This window comes from Lissotriton helveticus, chromosome 12 (assembly GCF_964261635.1).
Source record: "Lissotriton helveticus chromosome 12, aLisHel1.1, whole genome shotgun sequence".
Lineage (NCBI taxonomy): Eukaryota > Metazoa > Chordata > Amphibia > Caudata > Salamandridae > Lissotriton > Lissotriton helveticus.
Genome location: NC_136073.1, coordinates 307385053 through 307408938, shown reverse-complemented (window position 1 = coordinate 307408938; position 23886 = coordinate 307385053). Strand labels below are relative to the sequence as shown.

The 23886-nt window shown below is 43.3% G+C and overlaps 1 protein-coding gene across 2 annotated transcripts in view; it reads right to left on the bottom strand.

Moving 5' to 3' along the window:
* WTIP (WT1 interacting protein) overlaps positions 1–23886 on the bottom strand; it is a 333161-nt gene that overhangs the window by 149278 nt on the left and 159997 nt on the right. For both annotated transcript variants that reach the window (XM_078670590.1, XM_078670591.1), the window contains exon 3: positions 6933–7000. In XM_078670590.1, coding sequence (XP_078526716.1) covers positions 6933–7000 — 68 coding nt within the window. The remainder of the gene's footprint in view (positions 1–6932; positions 7001–23886) is intronic.

The following is a 23886-nucleotide window of genomic DNA, read 5'->3' as shown; positions in this document are numbered from 1 at the left end:
TTATAATTGATTGTACTTCTATACAGAATCTGAGATCTTACCATTAAAGCCACCTGTCTAAACGCAATCATTTCCTTTGTTGTGCCTTATCCCTTGACTAAAAATCATCACTGATCCCACTAAATAACTTGTCTGTTTGGCCAAGCAGGAATCAGCTGTTTTTAATAATAATGAGGGATTTATTAATGAACTCCGAACTATTCAAACAACCAATTGGTTCACAGTAGACTAAATAATCAGAGGGGTGGAATCCAATGGCAAGTTGGCATGAGTCCATATTTATTTTATTCCCAAATCCACCAACACCCATGGGGCTATTCCAGACTTAAAGCCAGGCAGTCAAATTAGATGTGCCTCGTGTTTTATGCAGATGTTTGGTCAGGCAGCATTGCAGATTATTAGGAAAATTAGGGCATTCTGTAGGACCTGTGCATCCCACAACATTTTATGGTATTATGTGAAAATCTTGTCCGATATAGCTGAGAAACGCTGTACTACGAACAGATAACCAAGTAATCCAGAACCATTAATTTCAGGTTGAAGAAAGGGGTGAAAGGATGAAACAGATGAATGGCAGAGGAATAGGAGGCAAACAAGTGAAAAAATCTGGGTGGTGCCCCTCCCCCCCCAAAAAAGGTGCACAACTGTAAACTAGAAATCAAGAAACTATTTCCATGGTAAAGGGGTTAAGGTAATATGGTTCCTTATTTCAATCAGGGACACATTCTAAAACAGGGAGGACCAAAGAAATTAAGTTTCCCTCGGAAAGCTAGACATTAACTTTTTATTTTTACAATCCCACTAGTACAGTCAATACCACATAATTACTATCCACATATTTCCACTGCACACCATGACACATAATTCCGCTACACAATCCACTCCACACAATTCCACAACTAACAATTCCAATTCAACCCACATAATTACACAACACACCACATACACTCCAAAACACATAGGCAAAAGACATTGCCTTTTACGCCAATAGCTCCAACTCAGACAAATGCGGGACCTATTACATTGCCAATGCTTGTTACAATAGATGTTGTGAAGAAGCTGTTGCAGGATGTATCCATGGAGTATACTACTATCACAGCTAGGTGTACCTTTAAAGAGGAGTAAGTTATCCCAGTGTCTAGCAGTTGAGTTAAGTCAATACAGTTTCTTGTTTAGTTCTTGATTCCATATAATTCCTTGTTCTGCACCAGTGTACACATTTATTCCATTTTGTTGCCTAGCACTTCCTGGTGGTAGCTTTCCATGCATCCTTAATAATCTCCATTGTTCTGGGCAGTAGACTGAGATGCCCAAACTCTAGATAATTAGGAGCCAGGCTGCTAGGTTCAGTGTTACTGCTTCCAGGTGGTACATCTTCCCTTCCTGCTTGGCCAGCAGGCCTCGTTCTGTCTTAATCATAATCATTTGTCCATTGAATAGCTCCAACAGGTCTGAGTACCAGTTTTGTCTGGCCCACTGTCGGGCTCTGAGGATGGTTTTTTCCATGGTTGTCTGGCTTTCTCCAATACCTTTGGGATCAGGGGAATCAGTAAAAAAACATAGGCAAATCTCCCTTACCGGTTTATTTACAGTGCATTTTCCTCTGATAGGGGATGTGGAACCTGAAAGCAAAGTGCTGCCATGTTGCTTTTCAAGTTCCCATTCATCCAAGCTGCTTTGTCTGCTTCGCCTGTCCACCTCATTGTTTTCCTTTCCTGGTAAGTGGACAGTATGTAGTGTTAGGTTTCTTTGAATTGCCCATTGCCATATTTCTTGGGATAGTTTGCTCAGCGTGAAAGATTTTGTCCCTCCCTGTTTGTTCAGGTAGAACATGGTTGTTGTGTTGTCTGAATTAAAACAGTCTGGCCTGTTGTACGAGTCTGGAATGCTTTCAGAGCTAGGAACACTGTCTTCATCTCCAGGAAGTTGATGTGCTTCAGCATCCGTTGTGATGGTCACGGAGTAGGTGTTTTGAAAGGTCTCCTTAATGCCACCACTGAATCTTCTTTTGTACTTTTGTAGTGGCAACCACAAGATCCTCCCAACTCCCAATGGATTGTAACCATTTGCTGCAGATCAGTTCTTAGAGAGGTTGCATGTGTAGGTTTGCATGAGTTAATAGTGGTATTCATGATGCCATCATACCCCATCACCTTCATAACTCGCCTCACTGTTGGAGGCTGTTCCTTCTGGTAAATGGGAGTTTGTTCAGTCATGGACTTTACCCTTTTCTGAACAGGGCATGCTTGTGTGTTTTTTTAGTTCAGTGTTGCACAGACAAACACCATTACTTGTTCCAATTGTGTTGATGACTTTTTTAAATTTATGGAGAAACCTAGGCACTGTAATTTTGCAATTAGTTTGAATGTCCCTTTTACACTTTGTCTTAGAATTTGCCTTCACCAGCCAGTTGTCTAGGTACAGGTATGCATGTATTCGCTTCCTTTGTAGGTATGCTGCAAATGCCGCAAGCATTTTATAAACAACCTTAGTGCTGACTTTATTCTAAACGGCAATACTCTGAATTGGTAGAGTACTTTTTGTTGTACAAATCGTAGGTATTTTCTGTGGCTTTGATTTATAGTGATGTGTAGTAGGCATTCTTTAAGTCTAAGGTGGTCATGTGGTTTCCACTCTAAGAGTGGTATAACTCACTGCAGACTTGTAATTCTGAAGGGTTGTGTTCGGATAAATTTGTTGATGAATCGGAGGTCCACGACGGTTCGTAGGGTGAGATCCTGTTTTAGGACCAAGAAGTATGGTGAATAATTTCCTTGGCTTCTTTCTTTTATGGGTACCCTTTTTATGGCTCTCTTTAGCAAGAGTTCCTTGACTTCTTTTCTGAGTTGTATTTTTTCATTTCCTCAAACTTTTTTGGTTTTGGAGGCATTTGGTGTGGTTTCTTGACCAGTTTTATTCAATATCCATGAGGTATCAAGTTTGAAATCGAATTGTCGGTGGCGGTCTTTACCCACTCCTGCGGATAGTTCCCTATTCTTCCTCATGCTGGTGTTTTGTGGTGGTCTACGCCTATGAGCAAGTAACTTGATAGAGGTTCCTCCTCCTCTGGGAGTTTGTCCTCTCCCCCTTCTTCGTGCATGAAAGGCCTTCATTGCTTGGTGTTGCCAGTGTTGGCAGGTGGAGTGTTGCGAGGCCTGCTGTGAACTGCCTTGTGCTGGCTGCTGCTGTTGGCATGATGGGATGTGTGTTCTGCCCATTGGTCGGCGGCATATGTTTCCGCCTCGCCGGAAAGATCTTCTGTATTGCAGAGCCCCCATGGCCTTAGCTGTCTGGCTTTCCTTTTTTATTTGCTCTAAGAACTGGTCGACCGCCTGACCGCATGGGGCATCTCCTGTGAAGGGCTATTGATAGATGCTTGAACCTCTGGTTTAAATACTGATATTCCTAGCCAGGCATGCCTCGCGAGAGTTGTTTGAGTGCACATCTGCCTGCTGCAATGTCTGTCGTATCTAGGGTTGACTTTATGCAACTGTTGGCCACATTTTCTCCTTCCTGCAGGACTGTTTGTTTTCTATTCCTGTATTCTCAGGAAGGTGTTGCAGCAAGGATTCCATCTCATCCCATCCCATTGTTGATGTCCATATCTGCTCATCAGGGCATTAGAATTGGCAATCAACCACTGTGTCGCTGCTTCTCTCTCCATCTTTTTACCAACCAGATCAAGCCTCTTGCTCTCCTTCTCAGGTGGTGGCCCAGTGGAGGTATGGGTATAAGTGCACCTTCTGGCCGTAGACACAATGATGGGAGTCTGCGTGCACGTTACCTTGAATGTATTTCGGGTTCTGCGTCGAGGCTTTGTATTTCTTTTCGACCCTTGCAGTTTTTGCTTTAGTGGTTGCTGGTTCTTTTAAAGCCTCCTTGCCTTGATCAAAAATGCTGGGAAGCATTGGCAGGTATAGGTTTCCCTTGTTTGCAGGCATTAAAGTTTCTAATAGTAAACATGAGTCTTCTTTTTCCTCTTCTAGTTGTACCCCACACATTTTGGTAGCGCTCCTATGATGATGTTACACATCGCAAGGTCATCAGGTGGTGATGACCTCGAGGGGTAATTCTCCACCTACTCTTCAGGGGAGTCTGTTTCGAGGTTGACCCACGATTCCTTGTCAAATGTTGTTCCTCCTTCGAGTGACTCAGGCTCATAGAACTCCTCTTGTGGTTCTTCCTCATGGGGCTCAGGTGTCGCTGGAGCTTCCAGAGACTATTCTTCCTTTTCGCCGCGAAGTCCGTTGAAGGTTTAGGTGGAATTCAATATTCTTTTAAGGTGTTGAACTCCTTCTTCAGCTTAAGTAGCGCCACCATTTCTGCCTCGAGCCTTCTCTTTTTCTTCTCAACCTCCTGCGCCCTTTGTTCAGTGCCAAGCATGGCCTGTTTTTCGGCATCAACAGTTCTGCCATCTCATAAGGCTTGCTCTTTCCTTTCGTGCTCTTTCGAGCGGATGGGGCCATCTTTGTCTTGAGACAACGGTAACCCTGGCCTGGGATCTGTGTTCATCTTTTGCTCTCAGCTGACCTTTGGTTGATGTTTTAACAGATGCAGAGGCTGCCTTCTTAGATCTTTTCTCAGAGCTTGCATGCTCTGGACCTTTATGTGCTTTTGTCTACCTTATGGATCTTCTTTGGGGCATCTCTTACCGCTTTCTTCTCATCCTGTTTTTTCTCTGCATTAGTGTTGAGGATTTCGACATCTGAACCTACGTGGATTATCTCTGCCTCCTCGCCGTGGTCGTCACCATTGCTGGCCATTTCCTGTCCTCTGTGGGCCATCTCTGCTTTTTCAGTGCTGGCGTGGTAGGATTCCAGCCTGTGTCTTCTGTGTTCCTTCAAGGTTTTTGAGATGAATGAAGTGCAGGTTTCACAATCCTCATGTGTGCTCTTTCGACAGACATGCTGCAGACGTCATGGGGGTCTCTCTGTGCCAGCTTGTGGCGGCAGGTGGGGCAAAATTTAAAGAGGGTTTTACCACTGGCCCTTAACTTGCCTCATTCTCCGACCACAATGTTGTTCCCTGTGGGGTTCCCCATCGGAAGGGGAGAGAGAAGGATCCCCTTCTCTCTCAGAGGCTTTTCTTGGTGATTTAGGTGAATCGTTTTTCTCTTTGAAAAACTTTGGATTTTTCCCAAAAACCTTTGGAGCGCCTCTGTTCCCAGACCTAACAGCGAGGAACAAAATCTGAAGATGGCGACTACGGATAGGAGCATCCGGGGCACTGTCCGACATCACACAGAGGACAGACATACCACCAACTGGTAGTCAGCGACCCCCGAAAATAAAAGAACAAACAAGCATTTCAATGCAATAGGGCTCACATTTGCGACACTGAGCTATTGGCATTGTTAAATGACAATGCCTTTTCATTTATGTTCGTTTTTAAAACATAAATAAAAGGCATTGTCATTTACATGCAAGACCTATTGCATTGAAAATGCTTGTTATGAGCTCAGTGGGGGCTGAATGAAGTTGCGCACATCCAGCCTGTCCAGGCAGAAACGAGGAAAGGGAGATTTGTGTGGAGAGCGATTAAGAGATCTTCAGAGCCGGAGAAGGGCGCAGCTGTTTTTTCCAGCCCCTCTCCATCCCAACCATGTGTGCCGGAGCATGGGGAGGGAGAGTGCCCGCTTTTCCTTGGCCAAGTCCTGTAAGGCCAGAGGTAGGCATGGGAAGGGAGCTCAGTCGGGCTTGCTCTCTTTGGAGGATGAGCTGGGAAGAGGAGACTGGAGGGACAGGTAACTCCTCCTGGTGAGAGCAAGAATAAATAAATAATAATAATAAATAAATAACAAGCGGTGCATGGTGCATGGTGAAGAGGGTGCCATAGAAATTGCATTTTTTTTTTTTTTAAAATCAAAGCATGTCCAGGGTGTTTGGCAAGTGAAATGGAGCACTGAATGCTGCAGGAAAGCCTGTCGTGACTTCAGTAGGAGAAACTTATAAAAGAAAGTAGTGCTTACAGACTAAATAAGACGTACCCTGTAACAACCCAAGTAAAAGGGCCAGTCCTCATGGGAGGTTACAAATGAAGACAAGGCGGTACTAAGGAGGGACTAACTAGCCTACAAACTAATCAGAAGCCAGCATTTAAGAAAGACAAAAATACAAGCCAATTACAAATATGGGAGTTGAGTGGGAGGGGTTTCAAGCTTATACTACAATACTGCAAGCCTTGCAGCAGCGCATCTGCTGCCCAAGCTCAACCTAAAAAGAGACAATTCAAGACCCAACCACTAGATGGTGGAATAATGTACAGCATGTTGATCCAGAAACTGATTCAGGCAGCAAAACTGGCGCAGTCTACAACATAGTTATCTGTTTTATATAATTAGAAAGGCTTGTACACTGATTTAGCTCGGAAAAAAATAGAATTAGAACGTAGGTTTTAGGAGGCATTAAGTATTCCTTAGGGTAATGAAAACAAAGGTTTGCTGCTTTAGCTGTGAGTGAGCGGCATGGCGCTGGTCCGCATTCAGACAAGCTAATGGAAACAAGCGCTAAAGCATTACAGTGTGTGGACGCAGCGAGGAAAAGACAGCATGGTTCTAGGTATAACACAATGCAACGACCTTTGAACGTAGTTCACAGCAGAGCAGGTCTTACAATCTCAGGAATTGAACAACGAGCGTGTCTCATCGCCAGTATTGTGCCATGGTCACCAAAAGGCTGAGCTGGGCCACGAGAGGATTAGTCCAAGCTGCCGCTGACGCCAGTATTTAGAATGGATGTTCAATCTTGGCCTGTGCAAGATTAAAAGCTACCAATATTTGCTCTGGTAAGGTACCCTGTGCACCTGGCTCGAACCTGTTGCACAATATCTTGGCTCTTGGCTGCCACATGAGCCCCGGGCCAAGTACTGCATTGTCTTCTAAGCCCTCAGTAAACCCAGACAGCACTCAAAAGGCCACAGAGCGCATCACTTACCAGGAAGTCTTCCTCACAGTACACCTTTCCGTTGACGTTATAGAAGGCCTTTCCCCGTAATCTTCGTCCTGTTTAAAGCGAAAACAAATGCATGTCATTAACAACGCTGGCATAAATTGCCGACTTAAACCATAACATTTCATCGAGTTTTCTTGCAAATTAAAATAAAGTTATTTTAGGAGTTTCATGCATTTAAAAGTCTCTAACCTAAACATAGAAGCGTATTAAGAGAAAAGCTAAAATTATTAATAAATCAGTTTTGAAGTAAAACTTAAATGCTGTTTTACATCTGACAGAAAAACAGTAAGAAATAAGAATTGTTTCTCTAATAGCACGAACCAAACAATGCAAGCAAGCTGGTGGACTATAGCCAGAGAAGTTGTTGGGTCAACGACGGTATTAGTCTTTGATTTAAGGTGTTTCTGAAATCTAAAAGTCCTTTATTAGTTGCCCTGTAATTCCTTCTGTGTTTATGTATACAGAGAAGTTCAAAGCACTGATGTATAAAGTCTGACAACTTTGCTGAGGACGGAGTCCACTGAAAGAACTCCAAGAGTGCACAAACACGTTGATAGACTGTTGTACACAACTTATTGTTTTACAAAGGCATGGTTAAATGGCGGATTTGGCTAAACAAATTTACTGAAAATGACATGTCTGTTTTTTGTTTTTTTTACCTGCAGTTAACATGGTCTAGGGTCACTAAGCCGGAGTGGGCATCACTTAATACATACATGGGACCACAACTTTAAAACTATACACTTTAAGCCTACTTATAATATGTCTACGTGTGACTGCACAACAAAACACTCAAAATAAGTAAGATTGGAAGCACCACATCATATAGACCAACCATCATCGCTGGACCCTTGTTTGTGAGGACCAGTCATGTGCACATACATCACTAGTACACAATATGCGCACTAATCAATTTCAATTAGTCCTTCAATTTCCTAAATGGGGCCAAAATTAGCACACAAAAACCTATGTTTTAGAAAATATGAAATGGAACAGATTTAATCAATCAATCCAGACAAAAGGTTTTGTGTACCCTTAATACGGTGGTAGTCATACTAAACTACTTAACAGCCAAACAATAAGTGCAGGCATATCAGAATCAGTGCTTAATTTGTAAAAGAGCCCAACGGTTTGCTCAGAAGACCATGGCCAGTGCTATGGAAGGTCGGGCCACTGAATACCAAGGCTAAGTCATCTTGATTTCATCTCATGCTTCTTTAATCCACAACCAACACTCTGCCTCTTTATCCCCACTTTCTCCCTTTGTCACCGTTTATTTGTCTTTCTTTCCCCTTGTTTCCCAATTTATGATTTTTTCTCTCTTGCTCTGAATCAAAGATTGTTATGGATAAATAAGTGATAGCCTCCAAAAATGAGGGCCGGTGTGGCCCACTGGCTTCAAATACCCTGTGGAGACATCTTTACAATGGATTCCTTGGTAACATTTTCTACAAATATTTATATGCCTTCAGAAGATATCTTCTGACATCTTAACTCCATAGTTTCCTCACATACAACTTTCTTTAAAGAATATCTACAGATACGAGTTCCGATTACTGTCAGCATGGCAACGGCACAAGCATTAGACAAAATGTAAATACCGGCAAATATATGTGCACGGCAGAACCATCCTTTAACACACTATGACAGCCAAAGCTCTACATTAATGGCCCCTAATGGTGGCATCAACTCATGAATAAGAAGCTGAACCTCTAAAACACAAGTCTGTAAACAGACGATGCCCTCTAAGGGACCCTACATATACTATCCGTCCTGAGAGCAAAGTTTACGAATTATAGAAATGAACCTGAATAAGATGGCCACTTTGCACTATCTTTGTTTAGCACTTAACAAGATTCACACCACAGATCTATATTTGAAAACAAAAGCCTTTACACTATTTTTAACGACAGACAAGTGAGTAAATTGTAACACAGAAATAGGTACATGAAGATTTCAAGTAGCACATTTGGCTGTTCATGCCTGTCCTCTATGAACCATCCCTTTACACTTATTAAGAGCTGTCCCCAGGACACTGAAGCACGCACATACCTATGCTCAGTGTGAATATATAACCCCAGTCCAGTATTCATCCCAATAATAGAGTTTGCTATACTAAAATGTAACAACACTAGGACAGATTGTTTCTAACTATTATCTCCTCAGCAAGAACGTATAACTGGATTCCTACTAACGGCACATCAAAAGAGCCCGTTTCATAGTCAGTGTTCTGCTCTAACACTTTGTTTCACGCAACAATTTTGATTTAACTGCAAAGAGATGATCAGCACCCACCATTCAATCTGTTAACTACATGAGCATTACACAATAAAATGAATTCCATAGTGCACAGACTTCATCGCGGTTTTTCATCATCTTGTTCTTTTAAAACCTTTTCTTCCCTGTAGCTAAGAAACAGAGACTCACAGCAGGGTTAGCATGATCTATAGCATTATTTGACAATTTCCAAGGTATCAGGTCTTCTTGTTCAATTTGTAGATAATAACATTAGGATAGCTTGCATTTGTATGTCCTAATTCCATGGTTCACTTTTCGGAACGGTCATCAGAAATGTATATCCTAGCCCATGTAGGCATCTGAGCCCGTATATGTTATTAGCTGGCAAATGGAGTTGTGCGGACAAAAGCAGATATTAGATACAAATTGAACAAGACGGCCTGATATCTTGGAAAGTTCAAAGAATGCTATAGATCACACCATACATGCTGTGAGTCTCTGTTTTCAGCTGCTGATACATATGCCGACTAACCCTGGGCACAGCACTACGCTCGCATAGTTTGCGCTACTTCGCGAACTGCACATAGCACACTGCAAACACGCGTAGCGTAGCAGTCATTTTTTGCTTGCTCGCGGTCCTCCATGTCAAGTTGGCGAGCACGCAAAATGACATCCCGGCGAGACTTTTTCCTTGTTCGCGATCAGCAACATCAAGTTGCTGATCGCGTGCGTGGAAAATAAACCTCCCAGCGAGATTCTCAACGCGAGGAGGTCAGGTTCCTCATTGAGAGGGGTTGCGTATGCTCGCGACCGCTCGCGATGAGAAACTACCAGTCCGCGTTGAGAAAGCTGCTGCTCGATTAAAAATCTACTAGAGTGGCAGAAAACTACAGCATGCATGGTGCAAGATGCCGTTTTCAATGATTGCACAGTGCTGGATGCTTGCCCGCACTGTGCAATCATTGAAAACGGCATCTTGCACAGTGCAAACAGGGCACTACGCAGTTCGCGTAGTGCGAAGTGTACTTTGCATAGCGCTACTTCGCAAACTACGCCCAGCCCTAAAAAGTCCTGAAGAAGTTTCTGTTAAGGGACGAAACGCATTGGTTACAGGGAAGAAAAGGTTTTAAAAGAACAAGATGATGTAACTAAAGGAATCTTTTAAAGAAAACACGCTGGAGTCTGTGCACTACAATTCATTTATTGTGTACTGCTCATGTATTTAACTGGATGAATGGTGGGGGCTGATCATCTCTTTTTAGTTTACTTTATGGAGCTGTGCTCCTGTGTGAAAGATTGAGAAGCTGATCTTCTAGATCAGTGGTTCCCAAACTGTGCGCCGCGGCACCCAGGTGCGCCATTAGGAGAAGCCAGGGGTGCCGTGAACGCTGAGGGAACAAGCTTGTAATCATGTTGAAAAAATGCATCTGAGCAATTAAGAAACGTCTTTTGACCCCCTACCTGTCGCCCCGAATGAAGGATGCAAGTGAAGCTTAATTAAATAACACCTAGCCGCAGTGCAACACAGGGAGGTTCCAAATGCCACCTTTTTAATCCAGAATCGTTTGGCCCAAGAGAGAACGACCGTCATACACACATACTTGCTTTCACGTAGCCTCCGCCTATGGCCCCCATTCGCAGCAATGTCTGACGAGCGTTATTGCTGCTGGTGTTCTAAAAGTAAGTAACAGGTTGGTTGCACACTATAATAATCATTGCTTTAACTTTATTTGTAAAGAAGGGGAAAATGACAAACTCGTGACCCCCAAGCCTGTGTATTACTTATATACAGGCAGCTGTTACTGCATGTCTTTCATGTGAAGAAACCCCGCGCCTGAAAGTCCAGTATGCAAACTTGCTGTGGAAATACGCCGCATGCAGCCAGTATTCTTTTACCGGACCCAGTCTGACCCTCATCCAAGGGCAGGAAGGAAGCACGTAATAAACTTCCTTCTCCGCCTCAGTGAAAGCAGTACCCTCATTATTCCCTCCCTATATTTCGCCATGTTAGTGACAAGAGTAGGGCCTCCCAAATTAAATGAGGGCTATAAAACCTTATCTACTGGTACTATCCTTTGAAGGCTTAAAGCTATTTCTTACAGCCAAGATATTTTTCACCTAGAGCCGTAAAAATGGAGTGTTATGAAGCCACTGGAAGGACTTAATTTTTCTCCACTTTTGTCTGATTCCGGAAAGCTTCCCTTAATCTCGGGATAATGATTTTGGAGCTCATTCTGTGTGGTCTGGCGTGGTTATTTCTGCTTTATTTTTCATAACTAAAAGTTTTATCATTAACTGACCATAAACAGATACAGCAGGGGTTGCAACAATGCAAGCTTCCTTAAGTGTGATTAAAAAAGGTTAAGTCATGGAAACATATTTGGCAATTAATATTGCATAGTTTATCACTTAACCAAATAAAGTTTTTATTAAACGACTGTTATATTTTAATTTTGTTACAAATATGATTTTAATACCTTCATCAGCTGCATCCCAAGTAATTTAGGGGAGAACATGGGAAAAACTCCCGCTATCGGGGTGATTATATAAAAAAAAAAAGTGGCATAATGGGGAGCCACGGCCAACTGCCAATTAGGTCAAGGGAGCTACAGGTCGAAAAAGTTTGGGAACCACTGTTCTAGATCAATGCACTACCTCAGCTTCGATAAAAATATCTTAATAGAGCTTTGTCAACCAGCTGTACTGTTGTACATTGTGAGAATGATTGGCAGCTTCTGCAATGTGTTCACACACTTTATATCAGGGGTCTCCAACCTTTTCTGTAATAAAAGCTACATATGTTCAATGAAAATCATCCCAAGCTCCTAATGTTGTTACTGTTGTAATGGTCACGGCATCAGGGTAAGAATATATTTGCGGCCACCATATGCAAGATTAAAAGCAGTGATCACCTCATTTCATCAGACAGGACTGCCGGCAATAATGTAGAAAAAGGCTTAGTCAATGTGGAATGCTTCTACGAGGGCGATGCATTACCACTATAGCTGCAGAGCCCTTGGTATCAAAGCAGTAGTATTAGTAATAAGCCTGCACAGTGTTGCATAAAATATATTTTGGAAATGCAATTATTTTTCTCCAAACATCAGCTAGTGAGTTCTGATAATGCATACATTTTCCTCTCAAATGCATGCTTTCCAGTTGTTGGTACACACATAAACTTGAACCAAGAAAAGCTTCTGATTTACTAACCTGGGCTGCACACAAAAGAGCTACTCGCAGGTAGCTGGCGAGCTACCAGTAGCTCACGAGGTACTCATTGGGCAAATGATTTACATAGTGGTTATCCTTAAAAGGTGTCATGGATCCCAACCCTCGTTGGACACCCTTCTTGCATGAAAGTAAAACTAGCAACAGGTGTTATTACACAGATAGTAGACAGTGTCCACACACGAATCACACCCAAATAGTGTGGATTCTTACTCACACCCTGTCCAGACAATGAAACTGAGAGCACATTGACTTCTACAATGAGAGAAGGCAGTAACACTGCAAAATTATTAAATGAAATGGGTGCAGAGTACATTTAAACGTAATATACGTTCAATGTACCATCACATTCACAGCCAGTCACTTTCACTGCCTATCAACCAACAATTTCTGGCGACAAGATCTAATGTACCATGTTAGTGGGGCACAGTGTTTCCAGTTGAAGTTCTTCATTAATAAATACATAAAAACAATATACTACAAGTAAACAAAAACACTCAGGGTGCACAGCAGACACGCAGAGCATGAATAAATTGACACGTAGCCTGAATAAAGTGATAGGAACCCACAGAGTACAGCAGACACTTAGAAAGTACAACATCCTAACAATACAGACAGTGACACACAGAAAATGAACAACTGACATACAAGACGAAAATACTGAGAAAAAAAACACTCCTTAATAAGATAATGAAACAGAAAGCGGACAGCGACGGCACTCGGACTGCACGCAATGACAAACAAAGGATGCAAAGATTGTCTCACACCAAGAACGCAAAAGTTGCACATGCTCAGTCCAGACTAGAGACAGAGAAACTCTAAAGGAACCGTGAGTAGTGATTGTGAAACACACAGGGTAAAAATAGTAACATGCAGAGAATAAAGACAATGACCCACAAATGGGAGCATGCATTATAACTACATTTATAACCAGTAACAGAGAGGGTGTAAAGAAAATAGCAAATCCGGAGTCTGCACAGTAATTACACATACACAAATAAACAATTAGTGCAGAAAGCCTCAGTATGCATGCACTTACTGCCATAGACATGGTGTAATTATCAAGTTTTGGGTGACCAGAGGAATTCATGTCACCTGGACAACAGGTTTTCGGTGCAGATATTTAATTAAACAAATTGGTGCATTGTGGCTAGGATATGATTCGTTTGACTCCAATAAACCAACTAAGGTAACATGCCTGAAAGAAATTACTGGTTAAAGGAAAATCCTTGACTGGAGAAATGGTGGCACACATAGCCATTATAACGACACACACAAGGCAATGACAGTGCCACACACAAGGTGGTGATAGTAACACACATGTGGCACATATACTGAGTCCACACTGCTAACTAACACATTCAATGTAAGACAGTAATACCCAGGGCACATACATATCGGAGTCCAATGCAAAGACATGCTGGTTGCAAGCACAGGATGGAGACCGGGACACAAAGAATGCACATGCTAATACAAACGCACCAGATGCACACACTGAAACATCCAAATTATACAAAATCATCCACTTTGTCGAAAATTATCAAAATTACTGTTTGACATATGAGGACAACTGTCTGCAAGTGCAAGTTAAATATAAATGAACGCAGTCACAGATTTTACGTAAAAAAATAACGGAAAATATTCACCCATTATCATGTAATATTACAAATATTTTAAAGTTGTGCCAAAAAAAATCTGACAAGCCTAGGTTTTTATAGAAAACAACACATTATTGTCACAAAACCCAATTTAGCCATCCTTTTAAACTGTTGACCCGGTGTGAGCACAGTAAATGATACATTTTTTAATTATTTTGCTTTAAAATCAAATAGATGTTACCTATTATAATTAGAAAGTACCTTCCATTAAGTTATTGCAAAAGCAGTATTTCCGTCTCCCAGATGGAGGTGAAGGGCAAGGTCAGAGGAAGTCACGGACAGCATAGTAGATATTGAGGGGAAGAGCAGAGGCCCCGGCCCTTCACAACATAAACACTGTAGGAACAGAGGACACTTGGCCTTGTAGGGGTGGTGAGGTGGGAAGGGTGAGGGCGATGCACGGGGAGATTAAAGGAAGGCAAGGGAAGGGGCCTGCGAGCAGTGTTGGGTGAGGGTGAGGCACAAGGGGAGCACAGCAGGTACACGAGTGAAACACAGTGAAGCGCCGGTATTGTGATCGGATTCCCTCTTAAACGCTGCCAGCAGACATCACCTGACACGGATGTGCTGAAACAAATAAACAGCAGGGAATTGCTGGGGGCGTTTAAAAACTGCAAAACAGAATAAACAGTGCACATTCATAGATTTACATTAGAGAAAAAATAAACAGCTCCTCCGTTTTGCTTCTGAGCAAGGAACTTGCAGTAGCGGTACAAGTCACACACCATCTGGCAAGGCCCGCCCTGTCCTTAAATCGTTCCGACCTGGGTACTGTGGAGAGCTCGGCTACCATGAAGCCAGGGTACAACTCTTCAATATAGGGGTCAGAGGCCTGGAAGACTTATTCCCTCCACTAGATTCACTTACAATTAGGGATCATCCCCTTTCTTATACCACTTGGATTGGATATGCGTGCCCTAATATTTCACACAAACATTTTAATTTATTTACGATCATACATGGCGAGAGTGACATCATGTGCAAAACACAAACATCATTGGGCTTCCGCCGCCGGCCCGAAAAGCGGAAGTGAGGGAGCGTCACGCCTGTCGTGGGGCGGGACTTCTGCCCCACGACAGGCGTGACGGGAGCAGTGTTGACGCAGGGCTCCCATGCCTGAGGGAGACCCCGCGTGTGCCAGCAGACGTAAGAAGGAGCAGAAGTGGCGGTTGAGGCCGCCGATGCAAGTGCGGGGCTCCCACGAGTGAGGAAAGCCCCGTGTGTGCCATGTGATGCGGCGGAGTAATGGAGCCTGTAGCAGCGCAGCGAGAAAAGAGCCCAGTGAGTGGTGGGGGGGAGGAGTAGTGGGGCAGAGGGTGTGTGAGGGTGAGTGTGGGTGTGAATGTGAATGTGAAGGTGTGTGAGTGTGTGGGTGTGTGTGTGACGGAGCCTGTAGCAGTGCAGCGACGAAAGAGCCCCGTGGGTGGGGGTGTGTGTGTGTGTGTGTGTGTGTACGCGTGTGTCTTTGTATGTGTTATCCACTTTCTGGTAATCCTGGACAGGAGATGTGCACGGCGCGTGGGTGAACGTGCGTGCACACATGGTGAAATCGCCGACGGCCCTGCGCGTGCCCATCCCCTGTCCCAGATTCCCAGCAAGTGGATAACAAAAGAGCTTTCGCTGAACCCAGCGCTTCGCGCTGCTTACACCAGCTCGCCCTAAAAAGGCTTAGTCAATGTGGAATGCTTCTACAAGGGCAATGCATAACAGCTATAGCTGCAGAGCCCTTGGTATCAAAGCAGTAGTATCAGTAATAAGCCTGCACAGTGTTGCATGAAATATATTTTGGAAATGCAATTATTTTTCTCCAAACATCAGCTAGTGAGTTCTGATAATGCATACATTTTCCTCTCAAATACATGCTTTCCAGTTATTGGTACACATATAAACTTGAACCAAGAAAAGCTTTTGATTTACTAACCTGGGCTGCACACAAAAGTTACTCACAGGTAGCTGGCGACCTACCAGTAGCTCACGAGCTACTCGTTGGGCAAGCCTGCTGTACATCAATTCTTTTACCATTTTGAACTCTGAAAAAAAGCATCGCAATTAACTAAAAGCATTTGTGTAAAAAAAATAAAATAAAGGAAGGAGCTCTACTGGCTGCCGGGACATACCAACAATAGGTATGAGCAAGATTGGGCTATCATGGAGCTCTCTTCATCATCTGACGAGGGCAAGGAGTTTCCACCTATTCAGGGCACGATTACAAGCAAGTGTAGTAAGCAGTAAAGAGAATTAAGAAAAGACTACACTCTGCACATGGCTTTTATGCTGGTCAATGTGCAGGTGCGGCCTCCACTATGCCCCATCCCCTGCCAGACTCCTTCAGAAATCTTCTTATTAAAAGGTGGAGCTTCAGAAGCAGCTATGCCCTTTATAGATACTTCCTTGGCTCTGCACTTTAGGTAACACATACACCAGTTGAGGAGCCGACCCAAGAACATGTAATAACATGTAAAATTAATATATTATCTAATTTTAACATTGGTCATCTGAACCATTGTCTATCAAATCTAACTGCAACAACAAATAATGTAATGCATCTGCTATTACTTTGACGGTATGAGATATCAATTATGTTGTTTAAACTGGATTTGATCCCACCATTGCTTGTCCAAATGTGGGAAAATGAATTCATTACCAATACTATGTCTGTCAATTCATCACTTGTCCTAAATGTTTATCATATGCCACAGTGTCATTTATACATGGGAGGTGGCCGGTTTATAAAAACATAGACGAATTTGTTGAAATCTGTGCTTTCCCTTATTAGCAAAGATTGGCAATACCAATGGATCTAGTTTACAAATTAAAGTGCCTTGTGTGACTTTGATTGGGCTAAGGCACTCAATAAGTCATCATACATGCACTCTGTCACTCATCATTGTACTTATGCATTCACTGAGTCATTCCTACATTCACCATCCGACAACCACAAAAAACCTCAATAACGAATGGGAGATTAATTCAAAGAATACAAGTAGAAATAAGAAAACATGCTGCCTTCTACACATGGTGGCCATATGCATGCAATTGTCTTTATATAGCGCTTACTATCCCTGACAAGGCGTCAAAGTGCTTTTCGGGAAGTAGCATGCTACTCCGGAACCCAATAGCAAAACTAAACATAACAGCAGAAGTCCATCTTGCAGAGGCACTGTTAATAGCCTATTGTTTTAAAGTAGGCAGGGCGGCCATATTTAGTACCAATCTGCTGCCCATCTTTGAATGGCAAAACAATGATACACAACGGACAACAGTATTTGCATCACTCTGTCTCTTGTTGTGTAAACTACTGCATAAGTTGGTTACAACTATGTGAAACTCTATTCGTTTTTAATTAGTTAAGTGAGTATTTGTATGAGAGAGTGAATGTGTGTGTGGTTGGGTGGGAGGTGTGCGACTGTCCAAAGATGTGTAAATAGTTGATTTAGTAGGTATATGAGGTTAAGACTGCATGTGAAAACAGTTGTTTGGGTGAGTGACTCTCTTTATGGGTGTGTTGATGAGTAAATATATTTCTCAATGATACATGTCCAACAATGCAGAAATTTAAAAGGCAGTGTATGTGACAGTTGTATATAAATAAGTATACATAAGACTTAGTGATTGTCTGAGTGACTGTATGGAAAACTGCATACTTGTAATAGTGATTTAATAACACACTAAGTATGAGTTACTATCTATATGAATAAATAAAGTGGTGCTTGTTTAAGTGTGTAGCTGAGTAAATGTAAGTATGATCAATTGTTTGCATAAGTGAGTAGGATGCCTGCATAAGTGAATAGGATGTGTGCTGGTATGTAATGTCAATATAGGTGTAGAAGTATATTTAATAGTATTCTATTGATCTTTGTTAGCATGGATGAGTGAATCTATAGGTATGTGTTTAGATGTGTGTGTAGATGTAGGAATCACTGAGAGGGTTTTTAGAAACTTGTATTGGTGTGTCAATGGTTTCAAATATGGTACTCCATATTTTATAATGAGTGTTGAAATGTTATACTAGTGTATGGGGAGATGTATCAGACTGTCAAGTGCATGATGTCATTTGAGATGTCATCAGAGATGTCATGAATGATGTCATCAGTGATGTCACTGACCATGTCATGAATGATGTAATATGTGACGTCATCAGCAGTGGATTGCGGGCGCGCGAGTTATAGTTAGTACAGCTAACTATAACGGAGGAATTTCTATGGTTTTGTCCGAGTGAAATGTCCAGCTAACTATAACACCCCTAAAACCTATGTTTTTTCAGGGAATTTCAAAGGTTTTTTAAATGCTGATTCCTAACTATAACATGTCGGAAACCTATGTTTTTTTCAGTGACTGTCAAAGGTTTTGTAAATGACTATTTTAATTGTATTAATTGTTATATATTTTTTTATACTGATTTATTACATTTTTTAAACTATTTACTTTTAGATATTTTATTTTTTAAATTACATTATAATTACATTATACATTACAAAATATACTTTCTCAGAATGAATTACTTTAGTTTAAATACTTTGCAAATAGGCAATAATCTATTAAGTACAGTAGTTACAGTTATTGCAATAGGCAACATAATTTCAAACACAATGCAACATTGAGCTCAATGTGAATTTCTAGTTAAATGCAATTAGTTACTTTATGGATTACTTTTCTAACCACAGGACTGGATCCTAAATTCAGTCCTGGGACATCTCCTGTAAACAGTTGAGTAAAAGCGTTTTGGTTACAGTAGTGATTTTTAAGGAATATTATTGTATTTTAAAAGTTGACACTTAGAAACTTTTTCCACATAGAATCACCAATTTATTTATTTATTTATTTTCAAAGTTTTATGTTATCCTATGGGAGGAAATTCACTTTGCAGGTAAGTAGTGTTATCATTACTTTTTCTTATTCAGTGGTGAATCCTGGATCCAGCATTCGTGCATCTCCTGTAAGAAAGCGTTTAAGTCATACAGACTATTTTTAAGGAATATTTGTAGTTAGTGAAAATCGACACTTTTAGAAACTTTTCTGGTGAAAACCAGACAATGGATTTCTATGGAAGAAAATACAAGTTACTGGTAGGTACGGTTAGAATTACTTTACAGGGTCAGTACTGGGCTCAAAAATGCAGCACTGAGGTCTCTCCCGATAACAGGTGAGTAAATCGGAATTCGAAGTTCGGCTGATTTTAGAGCAATATTTGAACATTGGTGAAGGAAGGGGGTGGGACATGAGGTGACATGTCTGCAAACACGCCCTGTGGCGCATTTTAAGTTGGAAAATTAATTCCTCCTCCATCCTGAAGGTCCCTAGGGGCCAACTAGCCCACCAGGTACCTCCAGTATGCACCAGAGAGCTGTGTTGCAGAGGTGTTCAGAGGCCACGCCCCTTTTACAACACTCTGCAACGCAGCTCCGTGGCGCTTACTGGAGGTACCTAGTGGGTTAGTTGGCCCCCAGGGACACGTCAGGATTGAAGAGGAATTAATTCCTGAACTTCAAAAGCGCCACAGGGCTTGTTTGCACACATCACCACAGGCCCCGCCCCATCACCACTGTGCAAACACGCTCCGTGGCACATTTTAAGTTGTGGGATTACCTCCCCTTGAATCCTGAGGCTCCCTGGGGTGCAACTAGCCCACCAGCTAGCTCCATTAAGCGCCACAGAGCTGCATTGCAGAGAGGTGTAAAAAGGGGTGTGGCCTCAGAACACCTCTGCAACGCAGTCCCCTGGCGCATACTGGAGGTTCCTGGTGGGCTAGTTGGCCCCCAGGGACCCCCAGTATTCAAGGGGAATTTGTTCCCCATCTGCAAACGCGCTAGGGGGGCGCATTTGCATAGTGCTGCAGTGAGGGGGTGGGGCCTCAGCGCAATGCCGTTTTTTTCCTCTTTTTTTATGAAGGAGTGCTGTGTGGCCCCCCCTTTTTTCCTATTTATTGGCCCTGGGGACCACATCCCCCAGGGCCCGACCACTTTTTTATTTTCATTTTTAAAATAATTTGGAAGGGGGCCGCGTGGTCCTCCTCCCAAGGCCTTAATCAGCCCCAGGGACCCCATCCCCGGGGCATGACCTTTATTTTTATTTTTTTGATCTTTTGGAGGGGGGCTGTGTTTCCCCCCCTCCTCAGGCCACTTATGGCCCCGGGGACCTCATCCCCCAAGGTCCGCTCTTTTTTATATTAAAAATAAAGAAAAGGTTTACTTTGGGGAGGGGGGCAGCGTGGCCCCCCTCCCTGGCCACTTATGGCTCCGGGACCCCGGGGCCTGGTCTCTCGTTGGAGACCGTGGGGGTCCCTAATCCCCCCACGGTCGCAGCCGGCTCCCCGCATCCTGCGGGAGCCGGCATTGATTTTCCACATGGGGAGCAGCTAACATGCTGCTTGCTCCCCATGTGGAAAAACAATTTGGTTTGCATTTTGAGGTTTCCTGCTCTCTCTTTCAAAATGCAAACCAAGTTTGCTATCGCAGGGCGGTAGCCGCGAGGCTACCGCCCTGATATAGCAAACTACAGTGTCCCGGGGTGGGCACCCCGGAACACTGCAGGAGCCGACCCTGGGGGGTGCCGGTCCCCAGGGTCCTCGAGGGCTCCAGGAGGGGGGCAGCGCGGCCCCCCTCCCACCTTTTTCAAAGCCCCGGCGGGTGGCGGTCCCCGGGGCTGAAAATTTATATATTTAGAGCCCCGGGAGGTGGTGGTCCCCAGGGCGTGTGGGGTGGGCTTCAGCCCCCTGCACAGGGTATTTTTTTTAAAGCCCCGGGGGATGGCGGGGGCCGTCGGCCCCCCGCCATTCTTTTCCTAAAGCCCCCGGGGCTGGGGGGGCCTGAGAGCCCCCCCAGACAATTGAAAGAAGCCCCGGTGGTGGCAGTCCCCTGGGCTGGGGGAGCCCGAGAGCCCCCCACACAATCGAAAGAAGCCCCGGGGTGGCGGTCCCCGGGGCTGGGGGGGCCTGAGAGCCCCCACACAATTTAAAAAAGCCCCTTGGGGTGGCGGTCCCCGGGGCTGGGGGGCCTCTCTGGGCCCCTTTTACATAAGTATTGCCCCTGGGATTTGGCCCCCCCGGGGGCCAATTAGCAAAGAAGCACGGTCTCGCACTTCGCTTCTTGCGCGGATTTTGCCGATTTGTTTTTTTAACAAAAATTGCTTTGGGCCTTGGGGGTCCTTGTGGGACCCCCTGAACAGGCCTAAGGGGTCAGGGTGTTTCTACCCTGTCCCCTTTTTGCGTTTTTTATTTAGGTTTCTTGTGCCTCGGTTCTACCGAGGCACAAGATGGCTGCCAACACTTCCTGGTTTGGAGATTTGACAGCCAATTAGCATACAGCTCGTGCTCGGCAGGGTGAGCGGATCCTGCGCAGCCATAGATATATCTATGATTTTACTTTAAATTTTCTCAGGAACTACTGAACGGATTTACACCATTTAACCAAAAAGGCAAGAGTGTGAACCAAGGGCTACCTATTTGCCATATTTGGTGTAATTCCATTCAGTAGTTCGGGCTGTAGCCGTGATTAACGGTTCCTATGGAAAATTGCATGGGGGAAAACACGTTTTTTGACCCCCCCTTTTTTCTCAGCTCCCGCTTCACGAATCGCCCCGAGACTTTCAGGATAGGAGCGGACCGGAGCGGGACACCAGTTTTGAAAATTTCGCAAAGATTCGTCAACCGGTGCCAAAGTTATTCCAAATAGTGTGTTGCAAATTTCCTATGGATAATAGGTCCTAACTATAACTACCTACTGACGATCGCCAGTAGCTAATATATATATATATATTTTTTTTTTTCGCTCCACTGCCAACAAGGAATTGACCGGACCAGCACTCTCGTTGGGTTAAACCTTAGTTCGGTTTATTGCGCAAATTCATACAAACAAGATGCGTTTCAGCCTTAGCCTTCGTCAGTGTCAGCTGACGTCGGTAAGGCGGAAGTTGATATAGACACAATACAATAAACATTAACAAAGGACTCCTCATTCCACTGTGGTCACCATCTTTGAGTGGCTAATTAATACAAATTAGAAAGAAAGTACATACATTCGTTTCTCATCTGCAAAATACTGATGGCAATTCAATTTACACACATTTACAAACTTTGTGGAAGTAATGAAGAAAGGAAAGGAAGTATTATGCTGTCTCATGATTAAACCCTATATGGGTAAGTGAATTAGCAGGCAATTTTGCACATTGCCTATTTCGATTCTAGATTCTCACTCCATCGACATGTCAGTTAGTGTGTTTTGGTTAATCAAAATAATTAGCCACACAGTTCAAAACAAATGAAGAGTGTTACACGATCCACATTTATAATGTATCTGTTGTCTATCAAGCCCTGGATGGGCTAACAGTGACACTTTTCCACATATATTGTTTACTACTCTGTCACTGATCAAAATCAATTATTACTGTCCGTGGATCCGGATTCAACTAAAAAAAATAGATGATGGCTCTGTGGTTACTAATAACATCTTAAGGTCCCTTCTCTGGCACCTATGCTGCTCATATTTATACATTTGGGGCTACAGGTGGGTTGTAAGTTCCTCTCCCGCATTCAGCCCTTTCGGCATTTTTGTTTGGAGTTCAATTATAAATCTAGACTCCAAACGTCTAAGTCTTTTCTTGTAGTCCCCCCCTAACATCCAAAGGGATACAGTCAAGACAGAAGTAAGTTAAGAGGTTTCTATCACTATTGTGATGAATGGCAAAGTGCCTAGCTACCGGGTAGTTTTCATCTCTATTACAGATCGCCCTTTGGTGCTCCAATATGCGTAGTTTCACAGCGTTTACCGTGCTCCCTATGTAATGATAACCACAGGGGCACCCAAGGCAATATACCACATGAGTTGTAGAGCATGTCATGAACTTTGAGATTTTGGTGCGTGAGCCCTTGCCTGGTATTTGGTAAGACAAAACCCTTTTGCTAGAACTGCAGGCCTTGCATTTCCCGCAAGGAAACAAGCCGTGCATGGTATGCAACCCAGTGTCCGATCTTATTTTGGCCAAATGACTCTGTACAAGAGTGTCTTTAAAGGACCTAGTTTTCCTAAAAGGTGATTAATGGATGATTAGGAAGTTCTTTTCCAACCACCGCATCGGATTTCAGGATGTTCCAGTTTCTGCACATGATTGCTCTCACTTTGTTTGCTGCTACTGAATAGTTAGTAATAAGTCTTATTTGGCCTGTTCCTTCCTTTTGTGTTTTGTCATTTCCATTTTTCAGTAGTGTTTGCCTGTTTATACTGTCTACTTTACTCTTGGCATACTGGAGCACCTTATGTGGGTAGCCGCGTGATTTACAGCGCTTTACGCTTCTACCTGCTGCCTCCTCGAAATCCCTATCCATTGAACTGTTTCTTTTGATTCTTAACAGTTCCCCGTAGGGGATACTGTTAATTAGGGTTTGGGTGTGGCTACTTCGTCCATGCAGGACAGAATTACCAGCCGTATTCTTCCTAAATAGGGCAGTTTGAATAGCTCCTAACTCGACAAAGACCTTTAGGTCCAGGAAATTCACTTGTTCCTTACTCATCTCTTGGGTGAAGGTTAAATTTAGGTCGTTTTGATTTAGAATTGCAATGTATTCTTGTGCCGAGGACTCCGATCCCTTCCAAATGATGGAGATCATCAATGTATCTCCTCCAACAAACCACCCTGTCCACCCATTCAGCCTTGTCGTCGGCCCAGGCCACCTGCTTCTCCCATCAGCCCACGAACAAGTTCGCGTAGCTGGGGGCGAAGCAGGTGCCCATCGCCGTCCCCCTGATCTGCCTGTAACGTTGGTCCTGGAAAATAAAAATATTGTTGTTAAGACAAAATGAAATAAATTCCATTATCAT